Source organism: Schistocerca cancellata, chromosome 9 (assembly GCF_023864275.1).
Source record: "Schistocerca cancellata isolate TAMUIC-IGC-003103 chromosome 9, iqSchCanc2.1, whole genome shotgun sequence".
Lineage (NCBI taxonomy): Eukaryota > Metazoa > Arthropoda > Insecta > Orthoptera > Acrididae > Schistocerca > Schistocerca cancellata.
The window spans coordinates 118439207-118465748 of NC_064634.1; the positions used below are offsets into that span (position 1 = coordinate 118439207).

Genomic DNA, 26542 nt, shown 5'->3' on the forward strand with positions numbered 1-26542 from the left:
AACAGGTGCAAATATGTAACTCTTTTGAATCGGTTGTCAATAAATAGTTGCCACTGTTTAAGTACCAAACCTCGTATTACGCATACTGTGTGGCTCAATTTGAAATTTTATGTTATTTGCAAAAGCTGCACATATGAATGCTTTTGCAAGAGGGATTGACAAGAATGTTCTTCTTTGTTACAAGATAGGCGTCTGAGGCGGAATTTCGTAATCTAGCAGTGTAGGCTTCTTGTGGCTTGTATGTGTATTAAAATTTTCTTTAGTTTAATAGTTCCCACAAGTCAATCAAAGAACCTAATAATATCCGAAAACTAGATTAGCGGCGAACATCTGGATCATGTCACTTATTCCAAATTTAGGGTGTGTGACGTAACGACGCAAGCGATGTTCCTGTTGTTGCGTGGGAACCAGTACACCAACAGGTAGGCAGACTACTATCCCCTGCGCTTTCCTCGGACACTGTGGAAGTTGGCGTATCGGTTTTACCCGAGTAAGCTAAGCGAACTAAGATCCCTGAGAAAACCGTTGTGCGATTTATTAATTCATGGAAGCGTCAGCACACAGGGTGTCCACAAACTCGAACTAAATGAAACAGGGGCGTTTCAAAAATGGTTGATACTGTGAGATTATAGAAAGGATGCCCAGGATGCGGTACGTCCTACATGCGAATATTTTACCTAAAGTACACATACAAAGTGGCGGAGGAAATGTTTTTAGTGGTACGTGGCTGGGGGATGTGGAGCGTACATACTTATCAAGTTTAAAAACGGTTATTAATAACACAGTCCAGGAAATCGAGGCGCATGAACTTAGTAAAAATATAAGGAAATATTACTTGCAGTGAAATTCAACAAAGGCACATGAGCTTCATATCTTACCAAAGTGGTTCGTCAAAATCCCTGGGCCTTAAAATAAATGTAACTTAAGAATAATTGGAGAGCACAAAGTACAAAATAAAGCCTACAACTAATTAACGTTACAAGCAGGATGGAACAATAATGGAATAGGGTAGCTGGGCGTAAGTTCAGGATGCAATTCACAAATGAACTACAAACGAGAACTGACACAAAAACTCTGCCACTCAGCCAAAGGCAGCACCAAAAAGACAACTTAAGTAAGCCAGAACAAGTTTATACTATCCTGGAATACAGGAAAGATAGACAGTTACAGCAAAGACAACCACTGCGCCATCCTGTTAGGTACACTGAAGAAGCAAAGGAACTGGAACACCTGCCTCATATCGTGTAGGACCCTCTCGAGCATTTAGAAGAGCAGCAACACGACATGGCATGGACTCTACTAATGTTCGAAGTAGTGCTGGAGAGAATTGACACTATGAAACCTGGGAGATCTCTTCTGAAGAGCACGTTGTAAGGCATCCCAGACATGCTCAATAATGTTATTGTCTGAGGAGTTTGGTGGCCAGCAGAAGTGTTTAAACTCAGAAGAATGCTCCTGGAACCACTCTGTAGCGTATCTGGACGTGTGGGGTGTCACATTGTCCTACTGGAGTTTTTCAAGTCCGTCGGAATGCACAACGGACATGAATGGATGCCGCAGACAGGATGCTTACGTACTTGTCAAGTGTTAAAATGGTTCAAATGGCTCTGAGCACTATGGGACTTAACATCTGAGGTCATCAGTCCCCTGGAACTTAGAACTACTTAAACCTAACTAACCTAAGGCCATCACACACATCCATGCCCGAGGCAGGATTCGAACCTGCAACATAGCGGTCGCGCGGTTCCAGACCGTAGCGCCTAGAACCGCTCGGCCACCTCGGCCAGCAGAAGAAGAGAATTCATCGTTCCGCAACACATTTCTTATCTGTTTATACTGTAGTCAAACAATGATTAGAGTTTCATTGAACTCACTGCAGTGCGTTGTCGTACTTCATTAATAACGAAAATACAGGCATCAACTTTTTCTCAACGGAACTGTGGCATCCCTTCTCCTCATAGTAGCAAGACACAATAGAATTGAAGACGTTAACAGCCGAAGGACATTTATTTAAATCGATGTGACAGGTTGAAAATTTGTACCGATTCAAACTCGGGTCTCCAGCGTGCTACAGATACGCTGACCTCCACAATATCCGGACTCATCGGTCACCACAGCAGCACATACTACCCCAGCACGTCTCCCGTGACTGGCGGTCCTGTGTCCGGATGGCGTGATGGTCAGGGCATCCTCCTAGCAAGCAGGAGACCTAGATTCGAATCCCGCTCTGGCACAAATTTTTGATTGGTTTAAAACCATGCCTACCGCAGCTATAGGTTCAAATGGCTCTAAGCACTATGGGACTTAACATCTGAGTTCATCAGTTCCCTAGACTTAGAATTACTTAAACCTAACTAACCTAAGGACATCATACACATCCATGCCCGAGGCAGGATTCTAACCTGCGACCGTAGCAGCAGCACGGTTCCGGACTAAAGCGCCTAGAACCGCTCGGCCAAAACGTCCGGTACCTCAGCTAATGTCTTTAATTCCTTCGTGTCTTGATTCATACTGTCGGCAGAATGAAAATGGCGTCTGTTCTTTCGGATGTGTCCGCAAAACAGATACCACGCAAATATATCTAATAGCAGATCTCTATGAAGCAAATTCAGTCTACCTAACGAGGAAACACGGAATAAAAATACGTTAATTGCGATAATTTCAGTGTTGTTGTTTTTGCCGTTAAATGTCCCACCGCCTGAAAGTTTACCCCACTCTACAGGGAAAGTATTGCAGCCCAACCAGTAGGTACGGTACGTGATGTTTACGCTACACTCGCCAGAATCCTATCTCTGTACCAAGGAGAGACTGAAATCGTAGGGAGCTTGGATGTGGGAGTCGTAAGGTGCTGAGCAAAATAATAATAAAAAAAACATTTCATATTATTTACTTGCCTCAACGGTATTTTAACACTGACAAGAAACATGACAAGAAGTGTTAAAACAGCCACTATAAAGTCATTCATGATTACGGCACTGAAAATAGCATAGTATCCACCAAAAACTTTAAAGTTTGTACACATAAGTTTCAGGTAAGATAAGCAATACGAAAATAAATCTTACGAAGTATATTAGTTTCCTAAGAATAACGCAGAAAAGAGGTGGAAACAAATGGTACGTTAACATAAGGCTACTGTCTTGATTTAGCTCAGAGATCTCTCGGTCCCTTCAGGCCTAAAATGGAATGACATTAATACAAGACAACCAGAAATCGCCCACCATATAATTATACGAGACCCTCATAACCTTAACTAGCAATTCATGTGTGTACCCTCGCCACTGTAATGGTGAATCAAAGAAATTACTGTCACAGTTCAAAGGAAAACAGACAAAGCAAGACGGTTCGCGGTTTTAACATTTGGTTTGTAAATAGGACTTCCACTAAACAATAAAAATTAAAATATAATATTCCGTTTACCCTCTACACGTAGGCTCAAAATAAGTCGGGCTTGAACTATTAACCCGGAATTGTGATGGACAATAAGAATCTAAAAGAAATTCTACTGTCACCGAAGAAAGGTAGGCGGCGTTATATGCGAGAACCCAAATTGAATTTCGCACAACGAACAAAAGATTTCGCGAATGCCAATAGTATTTCAGGTGGTTCAGCAACACGTGGCAGAGCTGCTCCCCATTTTGTTAATACACCTGTGTTTGACTCTTAAGTTAACTCCTATAGTTCAGTATTCACAGGTCAGACAGCAGAAATAAGAAGCGTGCCGATTCTGAAGACTCAATTCCGCAACCATGGAGGCATAGGGAATCAATGATTTTTCAACTTTCATACGCATCGCCTTTCCTCTGTACGTCCGTTCTTGGCTGCAAGTAAATACTGTCAGCACAGCATCCAAACGAAGGCAGCCGAATTGAGAAACGTACGTATTTCGACAACGCAATTTCGCCACCATACAAGCCGAGAGAAGAATTGATTGTAGATCTGTAGTATGCCCATCCTTTCCACAGCCTCCGATAACATGATGAGTTGGACATCCTTTCTCTGTTAGCAATCGCAGTTACTAAACCACACGCCATACAAAGATTCTGAACAGGAAACAGTGCGCGGTTTGTTAACGCTTTCACTGCTACAGCCGAGCCCTTTGCATTCCCTGCTGAGACGACTTTTGTTACGGCTGTACTGCTCCCCACATGCTGGTGCGTGTGCTGAGAGACAGTGCGTGTAAGAGGTCGTACAGTGCAGTAAATGAAATGTAGGAAGGATACGGAAGTTTTCCTTAAAACTGAGAGCAGAAGGTAATCTCATTCCGTTCTCCAGTTGTTGAGATATTTATCAGAAGGACGGTAGCGTGCTTCGCGTCCGGTCACGTCCTTGCCCATCATGAATTATGTGGTCATAACTACTGTCGTTTTTTTTCCAAATGATTGTACGCAACGAGGCACATATCTTGTATGATAAGAACTCGAGACTTTTTTGTTCACCAAGATACGGAAGAAACTCGTCCGCAGCAGTGGGGGGAGATTGGCGGCTGAGCACGCATTCAAACGTCCATTGTTTCGTAAACCCTCTTCGCCAGCTTTGGAAAGGCGTCGTCGCTCTCGTCGCTACTGCTGTGGAGGCCGAGTTGGAAATTTGTGGTAAGTTGCAATGGGACCAAAGTGCTGAGGTCATCGGTCCCTAGGCTTACACAGGCTTAACCACACCCATGCGCGAGGGAGGACTCGAACCTCTGACGGGGAGAGCCGTGCGAACCGTTGCAAGGGGCCCCAACCGCTCTGCTACCCCGCGCGGGGGCCGAGTTGAGCATTGGTTGAAATGGCTCTGAGCACTATGGGACTTAACATCTGAGGTCATCAGTCCCCTAGACTTAGAACTACCTAAACCTAATCAATAAGTACATCACACACATTTATGCCCGATGCATGATTCGAACCTGCGACCGTTGCCGCAGCGCGGTTCCAAACTGAAGCGTCTAGGACCGCTCGGCCACATCGTCCGGCAGGGGCCGAGTTACCACTGTTGTTGCGGTAAACCGAGTTTGTGAGTTCGTGAAACGGCTTCTGGTGCAGTACACCACTAAGACAATTCCTACCTGCCACTGTTATGTAGCTATGCCCCAGGGTCAGGTAACAGGATAGGAGAGCGAAGGTTCTACAACACTCCAACAAATTAGTACCTCCGACACAAATGAGTTAAATGGTTTACTTATCTTTGTGACTAGTCGAATAATGAATTCAGCAACGCTGCTTGTAATACGAGGGCTATCCACAAAGTATATTACGTTTTGGAATTAAAAACAAATAAAGTATTGGAAATTTTTTTATTATATACAGATGAAAGCCACACTTAAATATTACTCTTCCACATAGTTGACATTTAAATTAAGGCACTTATCGTAGCGATGGACGAGCTTGGAAATTCCTTCGTCGTAAAATTCGGCCGCCTGCGCCTTCAACCACGTGGTTAATCAGTAACCCGGTAGAAATACGATTTTTGTGGATTTCCTGGAAAGAGGCACTACAATAAACTCTCAAAGGTATTGCCAAACTTTGCACAACCTCATAAGAGCAATACAAAACAAGCGCAGGGGAAAGTTGGGCTCAAAGATCTTGCTAATTCACGACAACGCCCGGGCCCACACGGCAAATGCCACTCGTGAAGTTCTCGAATCTTTTAAGTGGCAGTTGTTTCCTCATCCGCCGTACAGTCCCGACCTGGCACCGAGCGACTTCCACTTATTCCCAGCAATGAAGAAGTGGTTGGCTATGCAGCGTTTTGATGACGATGCACAGATTTAAGAAGAGGTAACCACGTGGTTGAAGGCGCAGGCGGCCGAATTTTACGACGAAGGAATTTCCAAGCTCGTCCATCGCTACGATAAGTGCCTTAATTTAAATGGCAACTATGTAGAAAAGTAGTACTGAAGTGTGGCTTTCATCTGTATATAATAAAAAAAATTCCAATACTTTATTTACTTTTAATTTCAAATCGTAATGTACTTTGTGGATAGCCCTCGTACAACGCAAAGAAGGCTCTCTACGGTTAAGTGCAAATAATCGTAGGTAAACTTCACAGTGCATAACAAATGCAATTACAATAACTGTATGTTCACTTCTAAGAGTTCGCTAAACGACATTCTCTGTCCAAGTGCTTGACGATGATCTATAACCAAGTGAGCGAGAGCTGCTCATCTCCCTTCCGAGGAGGCTTTGTCCGTTGTCGTCCAGTCGTTGTCGGATTGTACTTAGCAACTGGCCGAGATGAAGTCGATATCTTCATCCTCAGCGCTGCCCGAGGCACTGGTGGAACTCGCGCAAGAGGCGAGTCTCTATGGCATTAGCACCAACTCGCATCTTTGCGCCGGTGGTGCTTTAGCTCAGGCTATGTCTTGTGCCAACGACACAGCACACAGCACTGCAGGAAAACACAAGTCGAGCACGTCCACAGCACATGGACAACGGCGTCACAGCATGTGTTCGAATGTTCGAAAGTGTGTGAATTCTAAGGGACCAAATTACTGAGATCATCGCTCCCTAGGCTTACACACTACTTAATCTAACTTCAACTATAAACGCTAAGGACAACACACACCCATGCCCGAGAGAGGACTCGAATCTCCGACGGGAGGAGCGCGAACTGTAGCAAGGCGCCCTACACCACGCCGATAGGCGGCTGTTGTGGCCGAGCGGTTCTAGGCGCTTCACTCTGGAACCGCGCGACCACTACGGTCGCAGGTTCGAATCCTGCCTCGGGCATGGATGTGTGTGATGTCCTTAGGTTAGTTAGGTTTAAGTAGCTCTAAATTCTAGGGGACTGCTGACCTCGGAAGTCCCATAGTGCTCGGAGCCATTTTGAACCAAGCCGATACCCAACGCGGCCAACGGCATGTGTACACAAGCCCACAATGGCGAAAATACAGGGTGATTCAAAAAGAATACCACAACTTTAGGAATTTAAAACTCTGCAACGACAAAAGGCAGAGCTAAGCACTATCTGTCGGCGATTTAAGGGAGCTATAAAGTTTCATTTGGTTGTACATTTGTTCGCTTGAGGCGCTGTTGACTAGGCGTCAGTTGATGCTAAGATGGCGACCGCTCAACAGAAAGCTTTTTGTGTTATTGAGAACGGCAGAAGTGAATCGACGACAGTTGTTCAGCGTGCATTTCGAACGAAGTATGGTGTTAAACCTCCTGATAGGTGGTGTATTAAACGTTGGTATAAACAGTTTACAGAGAATGGGTGTTTGTGCAAAGGGATAAGTTCTGGACGGCCGAGAACGAGTGATGAAAATGTAGCACGCATCCAGCAAGCATTTGTTCGCAGCCCAAGAAAATCGACTCGCAGAGCTAGCAGAGAGCTGCAAATTCCACAATCAACTGTATGGAGAGTCCTACGAAAAAGGTTAGTTATGAAACCTTATCGTCTGAAATTGGTTCAAGCACTGTCTGCAGCTGATACGATTAAAAGAATCGATTTCTGTGATTTTATCCTTGCTCAAATGGAAACAGATGAATCTTTCGTTTCAAAGATTGTGTTTAGTAATGAAGCCTAAGGTGAACGTTTTCTGTGCCATTTCAGCCAATAAAGTTTTTGGTCCCTTTTTCTTCGAAGGTGCTACTGTAACTGGACTACAGTATCTGGAGATGTTAGAGAATTGGCTCTTCCCTCAGCTCGAACAAGAAGCACAACAATTCATATTTCAGCAGGATGGAGCGCCACCACATTGGCACTAATCTGTCCGTAACTACCTGAACGTCAACTACCCGAGGCGATGGATCGGCCGCCAGGCAGCCCGTGACAGAGCACTTCATCACTGGCCTCCAAGAAGCCCTGATCTTACCCCCTGCGATTTTTTCTTATGGGGGTATGTTAAGGATATGGTGTTTCGGCCACCTCTCCCAGCCACCATTGATGATTTGAAACGAGAAATAACAGCAGCTATCCAAACTGTTACGCCTGATATGCTACAGAGCTACAGAGAGTGTGGAACGAGTTGGAGTATCGGGTTGATATTGCTCGAGTGTCTGGAGGGGGCCATATTGAACATCTCTGAACTTGTTTTTGAGTGAAAAAAAAAACCTTTTTAAATACTCTTTGTCGTGATGTATAACAGAAGGTTATATTATGTTTCTTTCATAAAATACACATTTTTAAAGTTGTGGTATTCTTTTTGAATCACCCTGTATTAAGTGGGCTCGGCGAGCAACTCCGCTCCCTCACGCGATACGCAGACCAACCCCTCGGTTGGAAACGTCGAGCAAAGAAGTTTTATGAGCGTCAGCAATCGATTGTTAACACGTGCACGGTTGAGATGTGCGGTCGCCTGGCAGGATTAAGCTGCAGTGAAAGTTCAGGTGGTAGCTAGCCTCGGTGTGCATCACTCATCCTACTCATCCAACCAAGTCACGAGTTTTTAACTAACCCGAGATGTTTGCATTTTAAAAACGATGGACCGGTTCTGATTGTTTCTCTGTCAGGGGTAGTGTGTCGGGTGCTACAGTCCAGCTACACCAGGTGATTGTGTGGTGGCGGGTGTTGCAGCGCCGCCCACGTTCTGGCGCCGGCCATCGGACGCGACGGTGGCGGAGGGCGGGGAGACGTCGCTGCCCTGCGCCGCCCACGGCCGGCCGCCGCCCTCCGTCTTCTGGGCGCGCGAGGGCTCGCGCCGGCTGCTCTTCCCAGGCAGCAGCAGCGGCGGCGGCGGCAGCTCCCAGGAGCAGGGTCAGGCGCAGGATGCGGTCGAAGGCCAGCCGCGCCTCGCCGTGGCCGCGGACGGCACCCTCACTCTGCGGGCCGCCAAGCCAGAGGACGCGGGCCGCTACGTCTGCTCCGCCGTCAGCGCCGCCGGATCTGCCACCAGCAGCGCCGAGATACAGGTAGTCACCACGCTCTGCTGTACCCTGCTGCCGCATGTCCTGTGTAACTACATCTACAGGGTTATTACAAATGATTGAAGCGATTTCACAGCTCTACAATAACTTTATTATTTGAGATATTTTCACAATGCTTTGCACACACATACAAAAACTCAAAAAGTTTTTTTAGACATTCACAAATGTTCGATATGTGCCCCTTTAGTGATTCGGCAGACATCAAGCCGATAATCAAGTTCCTCCCACACTCGGCGCAGCCTGTCCCCATCAATGAGTTCGAAAGCATTGTTGATGCGAGCTCGCAGTTCTGGCACGTTTCTTGGTAGAGGAGGTTTAAACACCGAATCTTTCGCATCACTATGCGTGAAACTTGACCGCACGTGTTCAACCGTTTCTTCGCTCACTGCAGGCCGACCCGTTGATTTCCCCTTACAGAGGCATCCAGAAGCTTTAAACTGCGCATACCATCGCCGAATGGAGTTAGCAGTTGGTGGATCTTTGTTGAACTTCGTCCTAAAGTTTCGTTGCACTGTTATGACTGACTGATGTGAGTGCATTTCAAGCACGACATACGCTTTCTCGGCTCCTGTCGCCATTTTGTCTCACTGCGCTCTCGAGCGCTCTGGCGGCAGAAACCTGAAGTGCGGCTTCAGCGGAACAAAACTTCATTGTTTCATGGCAGAAGATACTCCTCATTGTCATTGCACAATTTTTTTTATTTTTTCATTTTTTTTGCTATCGTTTCGGCCTGCTATGGACCACGAAGAATTTATCTCTTCCCTGATTGTGTTTTCCTGTTTTCCTCTTTTGCCAGTAGATTTTCATTTCGGCTGACTGTGCTTCTTTTCTCTGTTTTGACCATTTGCAGGCAGGACGTGGAACTGGCGTAGCAAACGAAATAAGTTTTTAAGTAGCCGAGATACAGGTAGTCACTTCGCTCTGCTGTACCCTACTGCCGCTGTCCTGTGTAACTACATCTACTACCTACTCTGCTAATCACATGACATGTTTCATGGCAGAAGATACTCCTCATTGTCATTGCACAATTTTTTTCTTTTTTTTTTTTTGCCGTCGTTTCGGCCTGCTATGGACCACGAAGAATTTTATCTCTTCCCTGATTGTGTTTTCCTGTTTTCCTCTTTTGCCAGTAGATTTTCATTTCGGCTGACTGTGCTTCTTTTCTCCGTTTTGACCATTTGCAGGTAGGACGTGGAACTGGCGTAGCAAACGAAATAAGGTTTTTAGTAATTTTGACTGTTTCTCTGAAAACTTCTCGATCCCGAATGTCATCAAATGAAATTTCAGCTCCCTGTAAATCCTTTTTAACTTGGCCTGCCCATTTTGAATACGATTTTGTTTTTGAAATTGATGAATGTATGCTGTGAGTAAGTCTTTGCGGGTTCATTCTTTCCAGATGTCCAAAAAACATTATTCTCCGCTTCCTCATGCTGGTAACAATGTCTTTTGTATGTCCGTGTAATTCACAGTTGTGTCTTCGCCGGAATTCTCCGTTTTCTTTGATAGGGCCAAGGATTATCATCAAAATTTTCCGGTCTTTTATTTCAAGTTTACTCTGAAAACGTCTCGCTGCCGAATGTCATCAAATGAAATTTCAGCTACCTGTAAATCCTTTTTAACTTGGCCTGCCCATTTTGAATATGATTTTGTTTTTGAAATTGATGAATGTATGCTGTGAGTAAGTCTTTGCGGGTTCATTCTTTCCAGATGACCGAAAAACATTATACTCCGCTTCCTCATGCTGCTAACAATGTCTTTTGTATGTCTGTGTAATTCACAGTTGTGTCTTCGCCGGAATACTCCGTTTTTTTTTTTTTATAGGGCCAAGGATTATCATCAAAATTTTCCGGTCTTTTATTTCAAGTTTTCGCAAGGGTCCTTTCTTGGTCATATTTAGACATTCTGATGCATACAAAGCTGACGGTCTGATTACGGTGTTACAATGACAAAGTTTTAAGTTTAAAGACAGGCTTTTGCTTTTGTATAAGTCTTTGCACAGATGAAAATCACCTTCTAGTTTAGAACACCTTCTTCATACAGCTGCATTTTCTGAACCGTCAGGTGTAATTATTTCTCCAAGATATTTAAATTTTTTCGACTGCTTGATTTTCTCTTGTTGTATTTCAATATGAGGAGGAGCGTGTTTGATGTTTGTGACGAATTCAGTTTTGCTAAATGCTATTTTTTTTATTTTGCTATTTTTAGGCCAGTATTAGCAGCAATTGATTGTAAGCTGGATACTTGAACCTTAGCTTCGTCAATATCGTTTGCAATGAGTGCCAGATCATCAGCAAAAGCCAAAAGGTGGTAAACTTTTTTCGATTATTGGAAAGACTTTTGTATATTCCTCTACTTCAGCGTTATCTTGTGCTGAATGGTACAATGCTGCAAGGAAAGAAAACTGCAGTGAGTTGGCGAAAAAAAAGGAGAATTACAAAGAGTGTTCCACAGGGTTGAATTTTGGACCCACTTCAACTACTTACATAAGGGAATGACGTTCCAGTTAACATTCATCAAGCGGAACTGATACTTTTTGCTGGGGATACTAGTGTTTTATTAAATCCTACTACAGAGGAAGCGGCTTATCAATTTACAACGATCTTTTAAAAGGAATTGTTAAGTGTTTCTTTGAAAATATTCTCTCGAAATTTTGAGAAAACACATTATGCGCAATTCAGTAAAACAAATAGAATCAGACGAACAACTAATGTAACACATGATCAGCAGCCAGAAAGAAAGGTTACAATGCGCCACGTTGTTGCGTATGTAAACTTCAACTGAAACACCATAAACACGATGCGTTGTTGTTGTTGTTGTCGCCTTCAGTCCTGAGACTGGTTTGATGCAGCTCTCCATGCTACTCTATCTTGTGCAAGCTTCTTCAACTCCCAGTATTTACTGTAACGTACATCCTTCTGAATCTGCTTAGTGTATTCATCTCTTGAGCTCCCTCTACTATTTTTACCCTCGACGCTGCCCTCCAATGCTAAATTTGTGATCCCTTGATGCCTCAGAACGTGTCCTACCAACCGGTCCCTTCTTCTTGTCAAGTTGTGCCACAAACTCCTCTTCTCCCAAATTCTATTCGATACCTCCTCATTAGCTATGTGATCTACCCATCTAAGCATTCTTCTGTAGCACCACATTTCGAAAGCTTCTATTCTCTTCTTATCCAAACTATTTATCGTCCATGTTTCACTTCCATACATGGCTACACTCCATACAAATACTTTCAGAAACGACTTCCTCATACTTAAATCTATACCCGATGTTAACAAATTTCTCTTCTTCAGAAACGCTTTCCTCGCCATTGTTAGTCTACATTTTATGTGCTCTCTACTTCGACCATCATCAGTTATTTTGCTCCCAAATAGCAAAACTCCTTTACTACTTTAAGTGTCTCATTTCCTAATCTAATTCCCTCAGCATCACCCGACTTAATGCGATTACATTCCATTATGCTCGTTTTGCTTTTGTTGATGTTCATCTTATATCCTCCTTTCAAGACACTGTTCATTCCGTTCAACTGCTCTTCCAAGTCCTTTGCTGTCTCTGTTAGAATTACAATGTTATCGGCGAACATCAAAGTTTTTATTTCTTGTCCCTGGATTTTAATTCCTACTCCGAATTTTTCTTTTGTTTCCTTTACTGCTTGCTCAATATACAGATTGAATAACATCGGGGAGAGGCTACAACTCTGTCTCACTCCCTTCCCAACCACTGCTTCCCTTTGAAGCCCCACGACTCTTATAACTGCCATCTGGTTTCTGTACAAATTATAAATAGCCTTTCGCTGCCTGCATTTTACCCCTGCCACCTTCATAATTTTAAAGACAGTATTCCAGTCAACATTGTCAAAAGCTTTCTCTAAATCTACAAATGCTAGAAACGTAGGTTTGCCTTTTCTTAATCTTTCTTCTAAGATAAGTCGTAACGTCAGTATTGCCTCACGTGTACCAAGATTTCTACGGAATCCAAACTGATCTTCCCCGAGGTCGGCTTCTACCAGTTTTTCCATTCGTGTGTAAAGAATTCTTGTTAGTAATTTGCAGCTGTAACTTATTAAACTGATAGTTCGGTAATTTTCACATCTGTCAACACCTGCTTTCATTGGTATTGGAATTATTACATCCTTCTTGAAGCCTGAGGGTATTTCACCTGTCTTATACATCTTGCTCACCACTTGGTAGAGTTACCACGCCTAAAACGGTGTAGGAAAACCGTTGTCATTCAAAATAGCTTCCAGTCGTCTCGGAATGGGTAGATACAGTCCCTCTACGTTTTTCAAGGGAATATTTTACCATTCTACGGCTAAGCAGTGGGAAGTTCAGGTAACGCTGATGGGTAGCGATCACGTACCCTTCCCTCTAAAGTAAACAACAAAGGCTCAATAATATTGAGACATGGTGACTGTGGTGGTCAGGCATTTCATCCAATGTTCACGAAAACCATATCTGAACGATGGGAGCTGTGTGATCAGGGGCCTGTCCTCTTCCAACACAGCATCACAGTGGAGAGCAAAACATTGTGCCATATAAAGGACCTTATCAGCTAAACTGGCCACATAATCCATGGAACTATTGCCACCTTGCAGTGTAACTATGCCGCCCATTGGAATACCACGATTCATCATCGAAACCCCACCACCTTTCACTCATGGGACGTAAATTCCACCAGGTGTTTGAAACAGTGCGAAAGAATAGTCCGACCAAATGATATCCTTCTATTGCTCCATACTCCAGGTTTTATGGCTCCGAAACTACGGTTTCCTGTTACTAGCATTTGTATCACTGATGAGTGATTTTGGAATTCCAGCTCACCCTGCAATTCCCTGGTTATAAAACTCCTTTCGTGTTCTTTTGGTGCTCACATGTACGTAATTGAGAGATTCAGTTCCGCAGTGATTTGTGCATCTATCGACCTCTTATTTTTCGTCACAATCGTTTTCAATGACCGTCCTTCACAATCATACAATACACACCGCTTTTCACGTTTTCACTTAGCGGACCGTGTTTTTCCATTTACCATATAGACAGTATAAATCTCCTGTACGATGCCTCTCGAAGCACCAGAACAGTTTGCCCGTGCTTGCGTCATTTAGCTTCGACATAATGCGTACTCACGATTACACAGAACACTGTTCTGTTCACGACTCACACTCGCAACGTATTGAGCGCATTATACATGTGCCGTACATGGTCAGATACAACAGCGAAACCTGGCCTGCATCTACATTTATGCTCAGGCATGTATTTCTTGGCGTGTTCCCATGTTTTATTCCAACCTCTGTGTATTACTGACCCGATGTGTTTGCGTTCCTGCCTTATTGAAGGAAAATTCATCAATGAAAATCACTAATAATAAAACCGGAACAGATTACATATTTCTGGAGGACAAGTCGATGAAAGGCCTAAGACGTATATAAATTAAAAGTTACATCCCGTTATTTAACTGTATGTCTGTATGTGAAGCAGACAAATGTTTCATTAATGGAGATAATGTGTGACAACTTTATCAGATATTTTGAAATTTTTATTTACATTGGAATGAATGATCTTTAGGTTTTGGCCCCTGGCGACGAGCTTCCTCCTATTATTGACATCGGCCCTCGAGATATGGAGATCGCACCAAAGGGCACAGCAGTGTTTCATTGCCTCACGGCTGGTGCCGCCAAGACATCCGTGCAGTGGCAGAAGAACGACGATCCTCTGGTCCCTGGAGGGCGTATAGTAGTGCTGGGCAACGGAACGCTTGTCATCAAGGGTAAGTTCTCAGGGCAAGTCTCGCTCTCTCTCTCTCTCTTGAAATAAATGATCGTAATCCACTAGTAAATTATTGACTTGCAGAGCTTCTGTGGCTGTCTACATCTATTGTATAAACTCCCTTCCTCCTTTATCTGATAACTGCTTTGTATCAAAGAATTCTATCACGTATTCGGCAGTCAAACAGCCAAACTCCAGATTCTTAGAGTAAATGATATTGGAGTGGCAGTAATAACACATGGTCAAAGAAATGTGATAATTACTTCACCCGCAAGGACTGGTGCCCGTCATTTATGGACCCTAAAAAGCGGGAAATTACGCTACAGCACGTTTGTCATTGAAGCATGGCCCATCATACAGTGAAGGACAATCGAACTAGACACACCTATCAAGAGGCGTGTAGTTCGCCTACGTAGGGGAGCCGTCAGCGTAGTTGGCTGCCATACGAAGGACCCTCATTCGATTCCTGCTGCTACCAAAGGTTTTTTTTCCTGGTGGGAGGATTGGCGCGAAGTCCACTCAGCCTAGTGAGTTTAATTGAGGGGTTCCTAGAAGATATGTAGCGGCTCCATGGTCTCGAAAGGCTGCCAAACGGCCTGGAGTACGGTGTGCTGACCACATGCACCTCCATACCGCATCCGCATGACACCGCATGGCAGACGATCAGACGGTGGCCGGTAAACATCCTTTGAGCCTTCAAGGGAAGGGGGGCTTTGAGGGGGGGGGGGGCGGACGAGGAGCTCATTTGTCCAGCAGCGTGCATCACCCACTTTTCGTTCTTATGACGGCGTTCAGAAGTCGGAACGCGGACTCCACCACCCTTCGAAAGTCATTTGGAACCTCACGATGCACCAGTTCAGTAGGAGCACCAGCTCATGTCGGAGTTAAGTCCAAGGCGTGCATTTATCTCTCGATGACGTCTTAGAGGTGACGTCGTACACCGCACCACTATCCTCATCTTCGCTGAAACTTCCTAAAATTGTTCTAACACGGTTCGGGTGCAGTGGTTTGGCCATTCCTTAACAGAACTCGTACAGCCGCGAGCCAGCGTAGTAAGTTAGTGGTGTGAGTATCTGAAAAAAAATGGCTCTGAGCACTATGGGACACCCTCTGAGGTCATCAGTCCCCTGGACTTAGAACTACTTAAACCTAACTAACCTAAGGAAATCACACACATCCATGCCCGAGGCAGGATTCTAGCCTGCGACTGTAGCAGCAGCGCGATTCTGGACTGAAGCACCTAGATCCGCTCGGCCACATCGGCCGGCTGAGTATCTCAGTTTGAGGAAATTCGCCACTACCAGAGAGAAAAATTGGCGGACTTCTCGTGTAAGTTTGATTCACCGGCAGGGAATATAGATACGGATGGGAGCGCAGCGGTGCAGCAACTGCTCATTATTTCTGCGCTGGACATCAAGAATCGTGCGAAAGGTGCAATTTAACCTGTAAAGAGCTGCGAGGAAACAAAAGGATGCACCTGATCGAACAGTAGGTTTCCACGCCCTGTGCTGGTCAGAGACAACGGTAGTCGTATTTGGGACCCAGTTTCATGCCACGTAAAAAACCACCAGGCGAGAAATTCATCCACCGCCTGCCTGAAAGATGCCGTGTTGCCATGTTAGAGACATCGCGTCCTGTGGTTTCGCGCTCGAAATTTACCGTCGGTATACACTAATGTCTAGCGCGATCCAGCAACATTCCAGGCGACCTTCTTCGCCCGCCGAGGTGGCCGAGCGGTTCTAGGCGCTACAGTCTGGAATCGCGCGACCGCTACGGTAGCAGGCTCGAATCCTGCCTCGGGCATGGATGTGTGTGATGTCCTTAGGTTAGTTAGGTTTAAGTAGTTGTAAGTTCTTGGGACTGATGACCTCAAAAAGTTAAGTCCCATATTGCTCAGAGTCATTTGAACCATTTTTTTGACCTTCCTCCATACTTCATGGTTCAAGTTGTAGTGATTCAACACAGCTGCTAATCTGTGCCAAGTGCTACGTGCTGTGGATGGATCAGTAGCTCATAACGACGACATGATTCTGCATGGTATGCCTCCTTACATGTTGCCGTTATCTAGCATTAAACTGGCGCCTGTTTGCTCCACTGTGGTGCTCCCATCTGCTGTTAGTCTCCTCCACACAATGATAGAGACTTGTCATCAAAACGTTGTTGCCCACGTTACTTGAATCTGTTAGCAACGGTTTTCCTCTAACCGAATCACTGACGGTGTCAAATTATTTTTAATTGTGATGTTGGTTTTTTAGCCTTTCAGCCACCTAAAGATATTACAGATCTGAAGGGAAAACGGTATGGTAATACATAAAAGGTAAAGATGTAACTACAATAACTTCACAGTTAGTACGAAAATATAGGAAAGATGATTACAATAGGATTCCAACATTAAAATAATTAAAGCTGTGAGGACGGGGCGTGAGTCGTGCTTGGGTAACTCAGTCGGTAGAGCACTTTCCCGTGAAAGGCAAAGGTCCCGAGTTCGAGTCTCGGTCCGGCACACAGTTTTAGCCTGCCAGGAAGTTTCATATCAGCGCACACTCCACTGTGGAGTGAAAATTTCATTTTATTAAAATAATTACTTTATATTTGACGTTGCTCCTTATAATGATACTTTTGTTTCGACTGAAAAAGAAGGTAGTCTCGTTTATATTGAAATGTCTTTGATAATATCGGCACGTGTGCTCAGGTTGTTAATAGGTATTTCAGACAGGTGATGTGTCTTTGTAACTCTTTTGTCAAATCCTGTCTGTTTTTGCCGCCAACTGATTTAGGTATTCGTACTCATCGCAGTCGTACAGAGGAGATGGTAAATGATGTTGATCGGATGGTGGTAATGTTTGAATATCATACGGGATATAATGACTATCAATCCTTGCCGGCTGCCGTGTCCACAGTCCCAAGGGCTGGTTGCTGTTGTTGTTGTTATGGCAGCACAGTTCCTTCCCGTCGTCGCCTGTGAGGCTCTTTACTCTCTGTCCTACGCATTTTCTATCAAGATGTTTAATCATGTAGGTAAAGTCTCCGGATGGTACAAACTTGTATTCTTTTTTGTCATTGTAAATGGCTTTCTTCGCAACAGCATCATCTATTTTAGTGCGCGATATGTTGATATGTTGCAGAAAAATTTCCGCTACCAGTCACAATAAAAGGTTATTTATTTGTCACACGACCGGTTTCGGGCTGGCGCCCATCCTCACTTACAACTGTAACACTTGTATCTGTTTAGTCACCAGCAAATAATATTTATGTATTTATACAGTGATCACTAGCAATATAAACATGTACATGAATGTATAAACACCTGAGGATGGGCGCAAGTCCGAAACCAGTCGTGTGAAAAATAAATAACCTTTTATTGTGACTGCTGGCGCAAATTTTTCTACACCCTATGAAGGAACAGTCACGGAGTTCGACAGCATTCACTATGGATAAAATTAATTTCATGTTGATATCTGCTTCAGTTGCTATGTGAGTCTCCTTCCTAATCTTCCGCCACATATTGGTCACTGTTGCGTGTTGTGTGTGTGCCTTCCTTAGCTTCTTAAGCAAGGAGATTGCCTTTTAAGAGCCGAACAGAATAGAAATACGCTTGTCAGTTGTTAAGTGTGTATACTTTATTGGTACATACTTCACACACTGGCACAAGACAGTCCCCCGTGGTTGCACGGGTTTGGAGATAGAACGACCCATGTATCGGGCACCGAAGAACTGGGAGCAATAACATGTGCTGATCAGGACTGTTGATGTTTCTAAAAATATCGAGAGTCCAGTCGGATATATCGATATTAAGAAATGTAATTAAGAATCGTCGATATATCGAATAAAAGCACCGACATATCGGTATATCGACAGAAAAAGTATCGACATACCGGCCTATAAAACTATTGTATGCACGTTGTAAATATACTGTTGAATTTAGAGCTATATATTTAAGTACAGGATCTGTGCATCAACAAGCCAGCAGCCTGTCTATTCCATTAGAGCAAGAACTGAAAGGAAAAACCATGTACTTTCACGCTTGACGTTAACCAGTTTGCTAGCAATGGTAACTGCATGTAAGTAGCACAATAAAAGGTGTCCGATGACTCCGTCGTTCACTATCGTCACATATCGGATATGTACACAACACTTCCTGTCGTCTACCTGCTTATTCGTTTCTGCCAACGCCAGCGACCATGCGGTTGTAGTGACAATAGGACCAGGCGGCGCAGTAGCTAATAGCTCCCATCATTATGACGAGATGCCACTCCAAACGCCTATTAAACGTGGAGCAAGTAACTTTTTCAGTGGTTTGTTGCTTAAATCGTTTACATTGGCTATGATGTTCAGTTATCTAGCCGTGCTCTGTGAATTTTAATCATTATTCTACGCAGTGGCCTGTACACAAAATTACTGCTATCTCAAACAAGTCCTTCAGCGATAGTTACTTGGTGCTACCACTGTAAAGCCAGGACATGTCGCTAGTTCGTCTATGATAATAATAATAATAATAATAATACTGCATCCTCCCTGAATTTTCTGAGTTTGAGTCTGCACTGGGAGTGTCTACTGCAGTAGAAAGATGATCTTACATGATAACAAGCAGTACCGTTGGTCATAGCTACTCGCAGCCGTTTACTGCAGTTTCCTCTGCTTCAGAGTAGAGCACTGTACGATTACGTTGCCATCCAGTCGGTCACCACTCATCGATTTAAATTACCAATCAGTGTCGTTCCTTTTGAGTAAGGTCTTGTTAACACGGCTTAAAAATGATCTACCGAAATTAATCTGAGCAGGTCATGACGCTGCTTGCCACCGAATAATGGGCCTCCTGTTTAGCCACACATTCGCATTACTGGGGCATCACGGCATCGTTCTTCATCTGTGATGTCGTGCATAATGAGAACTGCAAGATGTAGTAACTGCGCTTGTTATCGATCTCTGCTTCACCTTAGGAACACGAGCCCACAGTTTGTCCATAAAAGCGTACAAACGTCTACGTCTCTCGGTGTTGAGAGGCCTTCGCTACAGTAACAACAGCCTCATGACATCACTCGCAACCGAACTGATTATCCCAGAAAGAACCCGAATTCCTACAAACCAAAGTACTTCATTTTTATGTAAATTGAAATGGCTCTAGGCACTATGAGACTTAACATCTGAGGTCGTCAGTTACCTAGACTTCGAACTACTTAAACCTAACTAACCTAAGGACATTACACACATATATGCCCGGGGCAGGATTCGAACCTGCGACCGTAGAAGCAGCGCGGTTCCGGACTCAAGCGCCTACAACTGCTCGGCCACAGCGGCCGGCTAAATTTTGGCTCAAAGAGACCTTCCTTAGCAACAATTTTATAGTTATTAAGAGACATTATGTTATTAAAATTTTATTGTCTAGTAATAATATCTGAACTATATGTAGTCGAGTTCAGCATCGAATACAGAATACCAGAAATGAAGGGCCTTGTTTTTCTACACAATATTATTAGTGCTAGCTTAACGCAACTCTCATATTAAACCATCTTTCTTTGTAGTTATTGTATGAAACACACATTTCCCTTCATACAAAGGATTATTTTGTAAACTTCGGCCACCACTGACTATTTTCTGTTATTCACATTTCCTCTCATGACGATTTTGTTGATAAGAGTGTTACGTTCCTCTCACTTGTCACAAACATATCCTGTAATAATACCATCGTAGTTCTGTCTTTGAAAGTTATGTATACACACAAGCTGCTGTCACTAGCCTGGCTCACTATTTATCAGGTGAAGAAAACCGTGTCGCTTTCGCTTACTCCAAAACAAAGCTTGTGCCACAGGATCCGCCTTCGGGCTAGGACCAAAAAGCTGAATATCGAAAGCGTGGTTTTTCCCGTTGCACAGTAACGGCTGCCCCAAGTGGACATTCAGTATAAAATGCAATACCACAGGAATGAAAAAATACCAGTCGCTGAAAACAAGCGGGTTTGATGTTATTGAATTAGCAAAAAATTAAAGACTAGCGCTGCGAGAGGGATATAATGTAAATAAGCATAGAAAACCTTGAAGTCACTGAACAAGTAACCGACAATTCATCATACATACGTGAGTAACTAAACTGAAGAGACTTGCAACTTGATAAAGGGCGCTCCTGTAGTAAGGCGAATAGATTTATTGGGCGCGTCAGGAGACGGGAGTGTTATCGGGTGTTGTTCAAACTGTCGCCTTGATAGCCACTGAGGAAAGGAGAAGAGACACGATATCAGCAGTCTAGGTTAGTTCACAAAATATCGATATACCGGCATCTTCACTAAAAAGTATCTATATATTTCAGCGACATATATTTCCTCTATATATCGATATCGAAATGGCAATTCTAGAGCCGATATTTTTATTTTATATTTTTTTGCGATTTTCGGCAGATATTTGAAATTGTTCTTGTGAAATGGAACATAATTTTACTTTCACTGTGTGAAGGAGTCGTAACTATTTTTTGAGCTTTCATCACGTCCAGTCATCCAGTCATCATCGTTTAATGAACAAAGTAAGAGCATATGGACTCTCAGACCAATTGTGTGATTGAATTGAAGAGTTTCTAGATAACAGAACGCAGCATGTCATTCTCAATGGAGAGAAGTCCTCCGAAGTAAGAGTGGTTTCAGGTGTGCCGCAGGGGAGTGTCGTAGGACCGCTGCTGTTCACAATACTCATAAATGACCTTGTGGATGACATCGGAAGTTCACTGAGGCTTTTTGCGGATGATGCTGTAGTATATCGAAAGGTTGTAACAATGGAAAATTGTACTGAAATGCAGGAGGATCTGCAACGAATTGACGCATGGTACAAGGATGGCAATTGAATCTCAATGTAGACAAGTGTAATGTGCTTCGAATACATAGAAAGAAAGATCATTTCTCATTTAGCTACAATATAGCATGTCAGCAACTGGAAGTAGTTAATTCCATAAATTATCTGGGAGTATGCAATAGGAGTGATTTAAAATGGAATGATCAGATGAAGTTGATCGTCGGTAAAACAGATGCCAGACTGAGATTCATTGGAAGAATCCTAAGAAAATGCAATCCGAAGACAAAGGCAGTAGGTTACAGTACACTTGATCGCCCACTGCTTGAATACTGCTCACCAGTGTGGGATCCGTACTCGATAGGATTGATAGAAAAGATAGAAAAGATCCAACAGAGAGTAGCGCGCTTCGTCACAGGATCATTCAGTAATCGTGAAAGCGTTACAGAGATGATAGATAAACTCCAGTGGAAGACTCTGCAAGAGAGACGCTCAGTAGCTCGGTACGGGCTTTTGTTGAAGTTTCCAGAACATACCTTCACAGATGAGTCAAGCAGTATATTGCTCCCTCCTACGTATATCTCGCGAAGAGACCATGAAGATAAAATCAGAGAGATTAGAGCCCACATAGAGGCATACCGACAATCCTTCTTTCCACGAACAATACGAGACTGGAATAGAAGGGAGAACCGATAGAGGTACTCAAAGTACCAAATGGCTCTGAGCACTATGGGACTTCTAAGGTCATCAGTCCCCTAGAACTTAGAACTAATTAAACCTAACTAACCTAAGGACATCACACACATCCATGCCCGAGGCAGGATTCGAACCTGCGACCGTAGCGGTCGCGCGGTTCCAGACTGTAGCGCCTAGAACCGCTCGGCCTCTAAGCCCGGTTACTCAAAGTACCCTCCGTCACACACCGTCAGGTGACTTGCGGAGTATGGATGTAGATGTAGATGATCTATGAACGAAACCGGTCGTGATATCATAAATGTGTGATAATACCGCTTTTCTGGTTTTCATTACTCATTAATATATGTGTCAGTCGACTGTAGTGTCAACATGATCAATTTTAGTATATATCGAACGCTCACGTTGCTTTGCAAACGCAGAGGTGCAGCCGTCGGACGTGGGCAAGTACAGCTGCTGGGCAGCTTCCGGTGGCGGCCGCAGCATGCATTCGGCGCTGCTGTCGCTGAGCGAGACGCCGTCTGGCTCGGTAGCTGCGGTGCCGTGGAGCGCCGCGGCGCTGCCTCCGGCGCCGTCACAGCCGCGTGTCGCTGACGTCACGGATACGTCACTGACGGTGACGTGGCGGCCCGTGGAGGGCCACGTACTGGGCTACACCCTGGAGTACTGCTGCCCGGACCTGCACGGCGGGTGGGTCGTGGCCGGCAGGAGGCTGCCTCCAGACACCTTCACCGTGAGTACCTCACCGGCTCTCCTCGCAAAAGATCTGAGAAAATATTCCATAACTGAGTGCCTTCCAATTTCAGTGAAGTGTCGCTGCATACTATTATCAGGTGAAACACATTGTACGTCAAGTTCACAATCTTAGCAACCAATGCGATCAGTTTAGTAATAGAAATAAAACTGAAGTGAATGTATTTTGCTAATTTCAAAATATCATCCCCTCCCGAAACCTTAATGTCAGTCTAACAACATTCTGTGATAAGATGTTTGTTGTTCACCAGTGTGAATCTGGACGACATTTCTTTGATAATATCGATATGGTATGGTGAAAAGGGTTTAAGCTGTGGATACGAGTAGGAGGGTATACATGAAATTTATGAATAACGTCTCGAAAAAATAGAGACAGATAATTAAATTTTTGTATGTTTTGACTACATCTCTCCAGTCTTGGTACACGTTAAAATTCCAGCGCCACACGACCGTGGCATGCCGCTAGAGGAGCCTAAGAGAAGTCGTACAGTCCATCAATACAGTGGATTATCGTGCGATAATTTTTTTTTTTTTTCATTTCGAGGAATAACGTCATAACCATCAACGCATGGTCGGTGGAAGTATACGCCAATAATACACCATCAGTTGACACAGTCTTTAGGTGCGGCAGGCGCTTCCAGTGTGGTCAAACTAGCCAGATTAACGACAGACGGTATGGCTGTCCGTCTCTCTGGCTAGAGCTGGGAATCGCTATGGAAGTATCAGCGTATCACAATCGGGGCGACAGTGAAATTTAAATTGTTCTTGTGCCAATGGGACTCGCGCTCTGAGAATTGCGTTTAAACTTAATTATGTATATAGACAGCTTATCTATTTTAGGAATCGAGCATCTCGACCACTCTTGCCTGTTACCGACATTGGTACTGGCAAAGATATCGGTCCCAGGAATCCCAAGACTTTGGAGAATGTTTTAATCCCAAGTCTGACATGGGTTAACAAATGACCAGGGAAATATTTTTTCTTGCGATATAATTGCAAATTTATATTTTTCGGATTTTTTTTATTTTTTCGTACTGTGAAAGCTTGCTTCGTGCAAAATTTCATGATTCTAGGCCAACGGTACGTGCACTATAAGCTTTGAGGGGTGAGTTCGTGAGTATCAAAATATTTCACATGAATGGCCGTACCTTTTGACTTCATTGACTCAGAAGCTTACACATATTACAGTGCCAAGGGACCATTAACCTTAGTATGTGACATAATGTTCAGCTTGATACCCATATCCGTTCCTGATAATAAGATATCTTAACAGATGGAGGACAGACAGACATTTAGGTATCATATGACAAAAAAAAATTACAAATTTACTGTTTTCAAATTCTTTCCCGTTTTTGCAACGTGAAGCCGTGCTAGGCCTACTTGCCAAATTTCATGGTGCTAGGACTTAGGAAAGTATCCTATAGGCTTTGTTGAGTGAGTTTGCTCAAGTCCAGATATGTGACATAGATGGCCGTATCTTTTTATTACAATTTACTTAGAAGCTCACGTTTCTGACAGCATGAAGGGACTGTAGACGACATAAATTTCAACAGGGCATGTCAACCCGTTTCTGAGAGAAAAGGTTTGTAACAGTCGGAGAGACAGACGGATAGTCGGATAACAAAGTGATTTTACTTACTGATTGAAGTACTGAACCCTAAAAAGTGAAAAATCTGTTATAAATCTGTTTCTAAAATTAACGCGAAGTTCTGAACATGAAACAATTGCCACTTGCTGGGTTTTGCGACACCTCACACCCACTGGAAAATCCCATAGAACCAAAGAAATAGCGCATATCTTGCAGCTGTGTTCTACTGATCTCTGCAATCGCCTAAACACCAAGGACGAGTGCTGGGTTATCGCTATAACAAGACACAAAGAAGTGAAGTCAGTAAAACTTATGAATTCACTACCGCCAAAAAAGGCGAAGGCTCAACCAGCATCGGGACTAGGCGATACTCAGTGTCCTTTGGGATTGCCGTAATGTGGTACTTAACTGTCATAGGAGAATTCTACCGAAATGCCCTGACGAGATAAAAGGAGGCTCTCAACACACAGCGTCGCGGGAGTTTTTACTCCACGACAACGACGCAGTTCTTTTTGCACCATACAGTCATACATGCGGCTTCTTTGGGCTATCAGATTTTGCCTCACTCGTGTGGCCTCCGAATGCGAGGCAGTCATTTCCAGAATGATAAAGAGGTGGTTTTTTACGTGGAACGTCCCTGGACTGCTAAAATTCAGAATTCTGCAACCAGCGTCTCCACCAAATCGTCCGTCGTTGAGACGTGTCATCCGCAAGAGTTAATACGTAGAGAAGGACTAATACCATCACAAATTTCATGGTGGCGGATTAATTTTTTTCGACTGCTTCATTAAAAATCTATGTCTACCCCGAGTATTACTGGACTGAATGTTTCAAGGTAAGCAGAAGCGTGAAGGGGCTATTCAACTGAAGTAGTATATTTATTTATTTATTTTATTTATTTGGTGACTTTAAAAATACGCGTAATTTAATTGTGTGATCCCAATGAAAAAATTGTTAACTGATTTTTATTTCCTAGAATATTACGTGAGAAAGAAAATATAGCAGTATGATAATTAGCCTCGGCGTACTTGTTCTTTAAAGAGCATGGACCCAAAAATTTATTGTGGACCCGCACAACACTCGAAGAATACTCCTCTTAACATCATATTCACGCTGTGGTAGTTGAATCCTGGCTCTCGGCGTAAAGTGAAAAGTAGAATCATTAAACTAATGTTGCTCTCCGCTGTGGCTCATTGCTGTGAAAAAAATGTTTGTTAAATGTTAAAGCGGGCGATCTCTGCGCTTCCACTTTGATTTCGCTTTTTAGATCGACGCGTAATGGCGACTGTTGAAGCAGCGGCCACTATTATTGTGGAGCTGTAAACGTCTTAAGAAAAATTAAACCAATGGAAGGAACATGACAGAGGGCTCACTGTACATTGAAATAACTCAAATAGAAACTTTAACGTACTATATTAACAAGGTTAACAGCGTACAAGCTTACATTAGTTTCGTGCAGCAAGATGTCTGCTTCTTAACACCAGAGACAAGCGAAGGAAGAGGAAGAGAAGAACAATCTAGGAGCGTTCTTCTCCCTTGTTAACATCATAGAGATGATTATATTTTAAGAGTTTACTGCTTGATACTAAGATTAAAATTTAATATTTACCATAAAACATGGATATTTTTCGCCGCCCAACGTAAGGTTCGTGTACATTTATTTCGTCATATAATATTTCACGTTCCAAGTTTTTTGTTTTGAACGTCTTTACGACACAATCGTCGGTGGCACGGCACAGTCGATATCTCTGATACTTCTTGCAGCGGACGGTCGGTCGAATTCTCTATCGATGCGATATAAAATCTGTTAAGTGCAGTTAATCCCGAAATAAAAACTGCGAGAACTGCTCATTCAGTCACTTTTGACACAGTTAAGGGCTCTAGATGACAGTTCATTTAAGTTGGTGTAGACAGTCTTGTACACGTTTGATCTTAATTCAGACTACGGTATTTAAGGAAAGATAATGAGTTTCTTGATCGATTTTTCATGTGTTGGAAACACTACAATAGCTTTAACGTGACACAAAGTTTGAGGAAAACGAACGGCTCACGAAAGGCTCAAACGAAAGTTCAGGTAATCTTCAGCACTCGGAATATAAAACAGAGCGATATCATGAATGTCAGTGA

At 43.5% G+C, this 26542-nt stretch overlaps 1 protein-coding gene across 1 annotated transcript in view; it reads left to right on the forward strand.

The window, feature by feature from the left end:
- The window catches only part of LOC126101219 (roundabout homolog 2-like), a 348383-nt gene that overhangs the window by 246958 nt on the left and 74883 nt on the right, over positions 1-26542 (forward strand). Inside the window, exons 6-8 of the mRNA XM_049911911.1 lie at positions 8497-8831; positions 14408-14609; positions 22497-22807. Coding sequence (XP_049767868.1) covers positions 8497-8831; positions 14408-14609; positions 22497-22807 — 848 coding nt within the window. The remainder of the gene's footprint in view (positions 1-8496; positions 8832-14407; positions 14610-22496; positions 22808-26542) is intronic.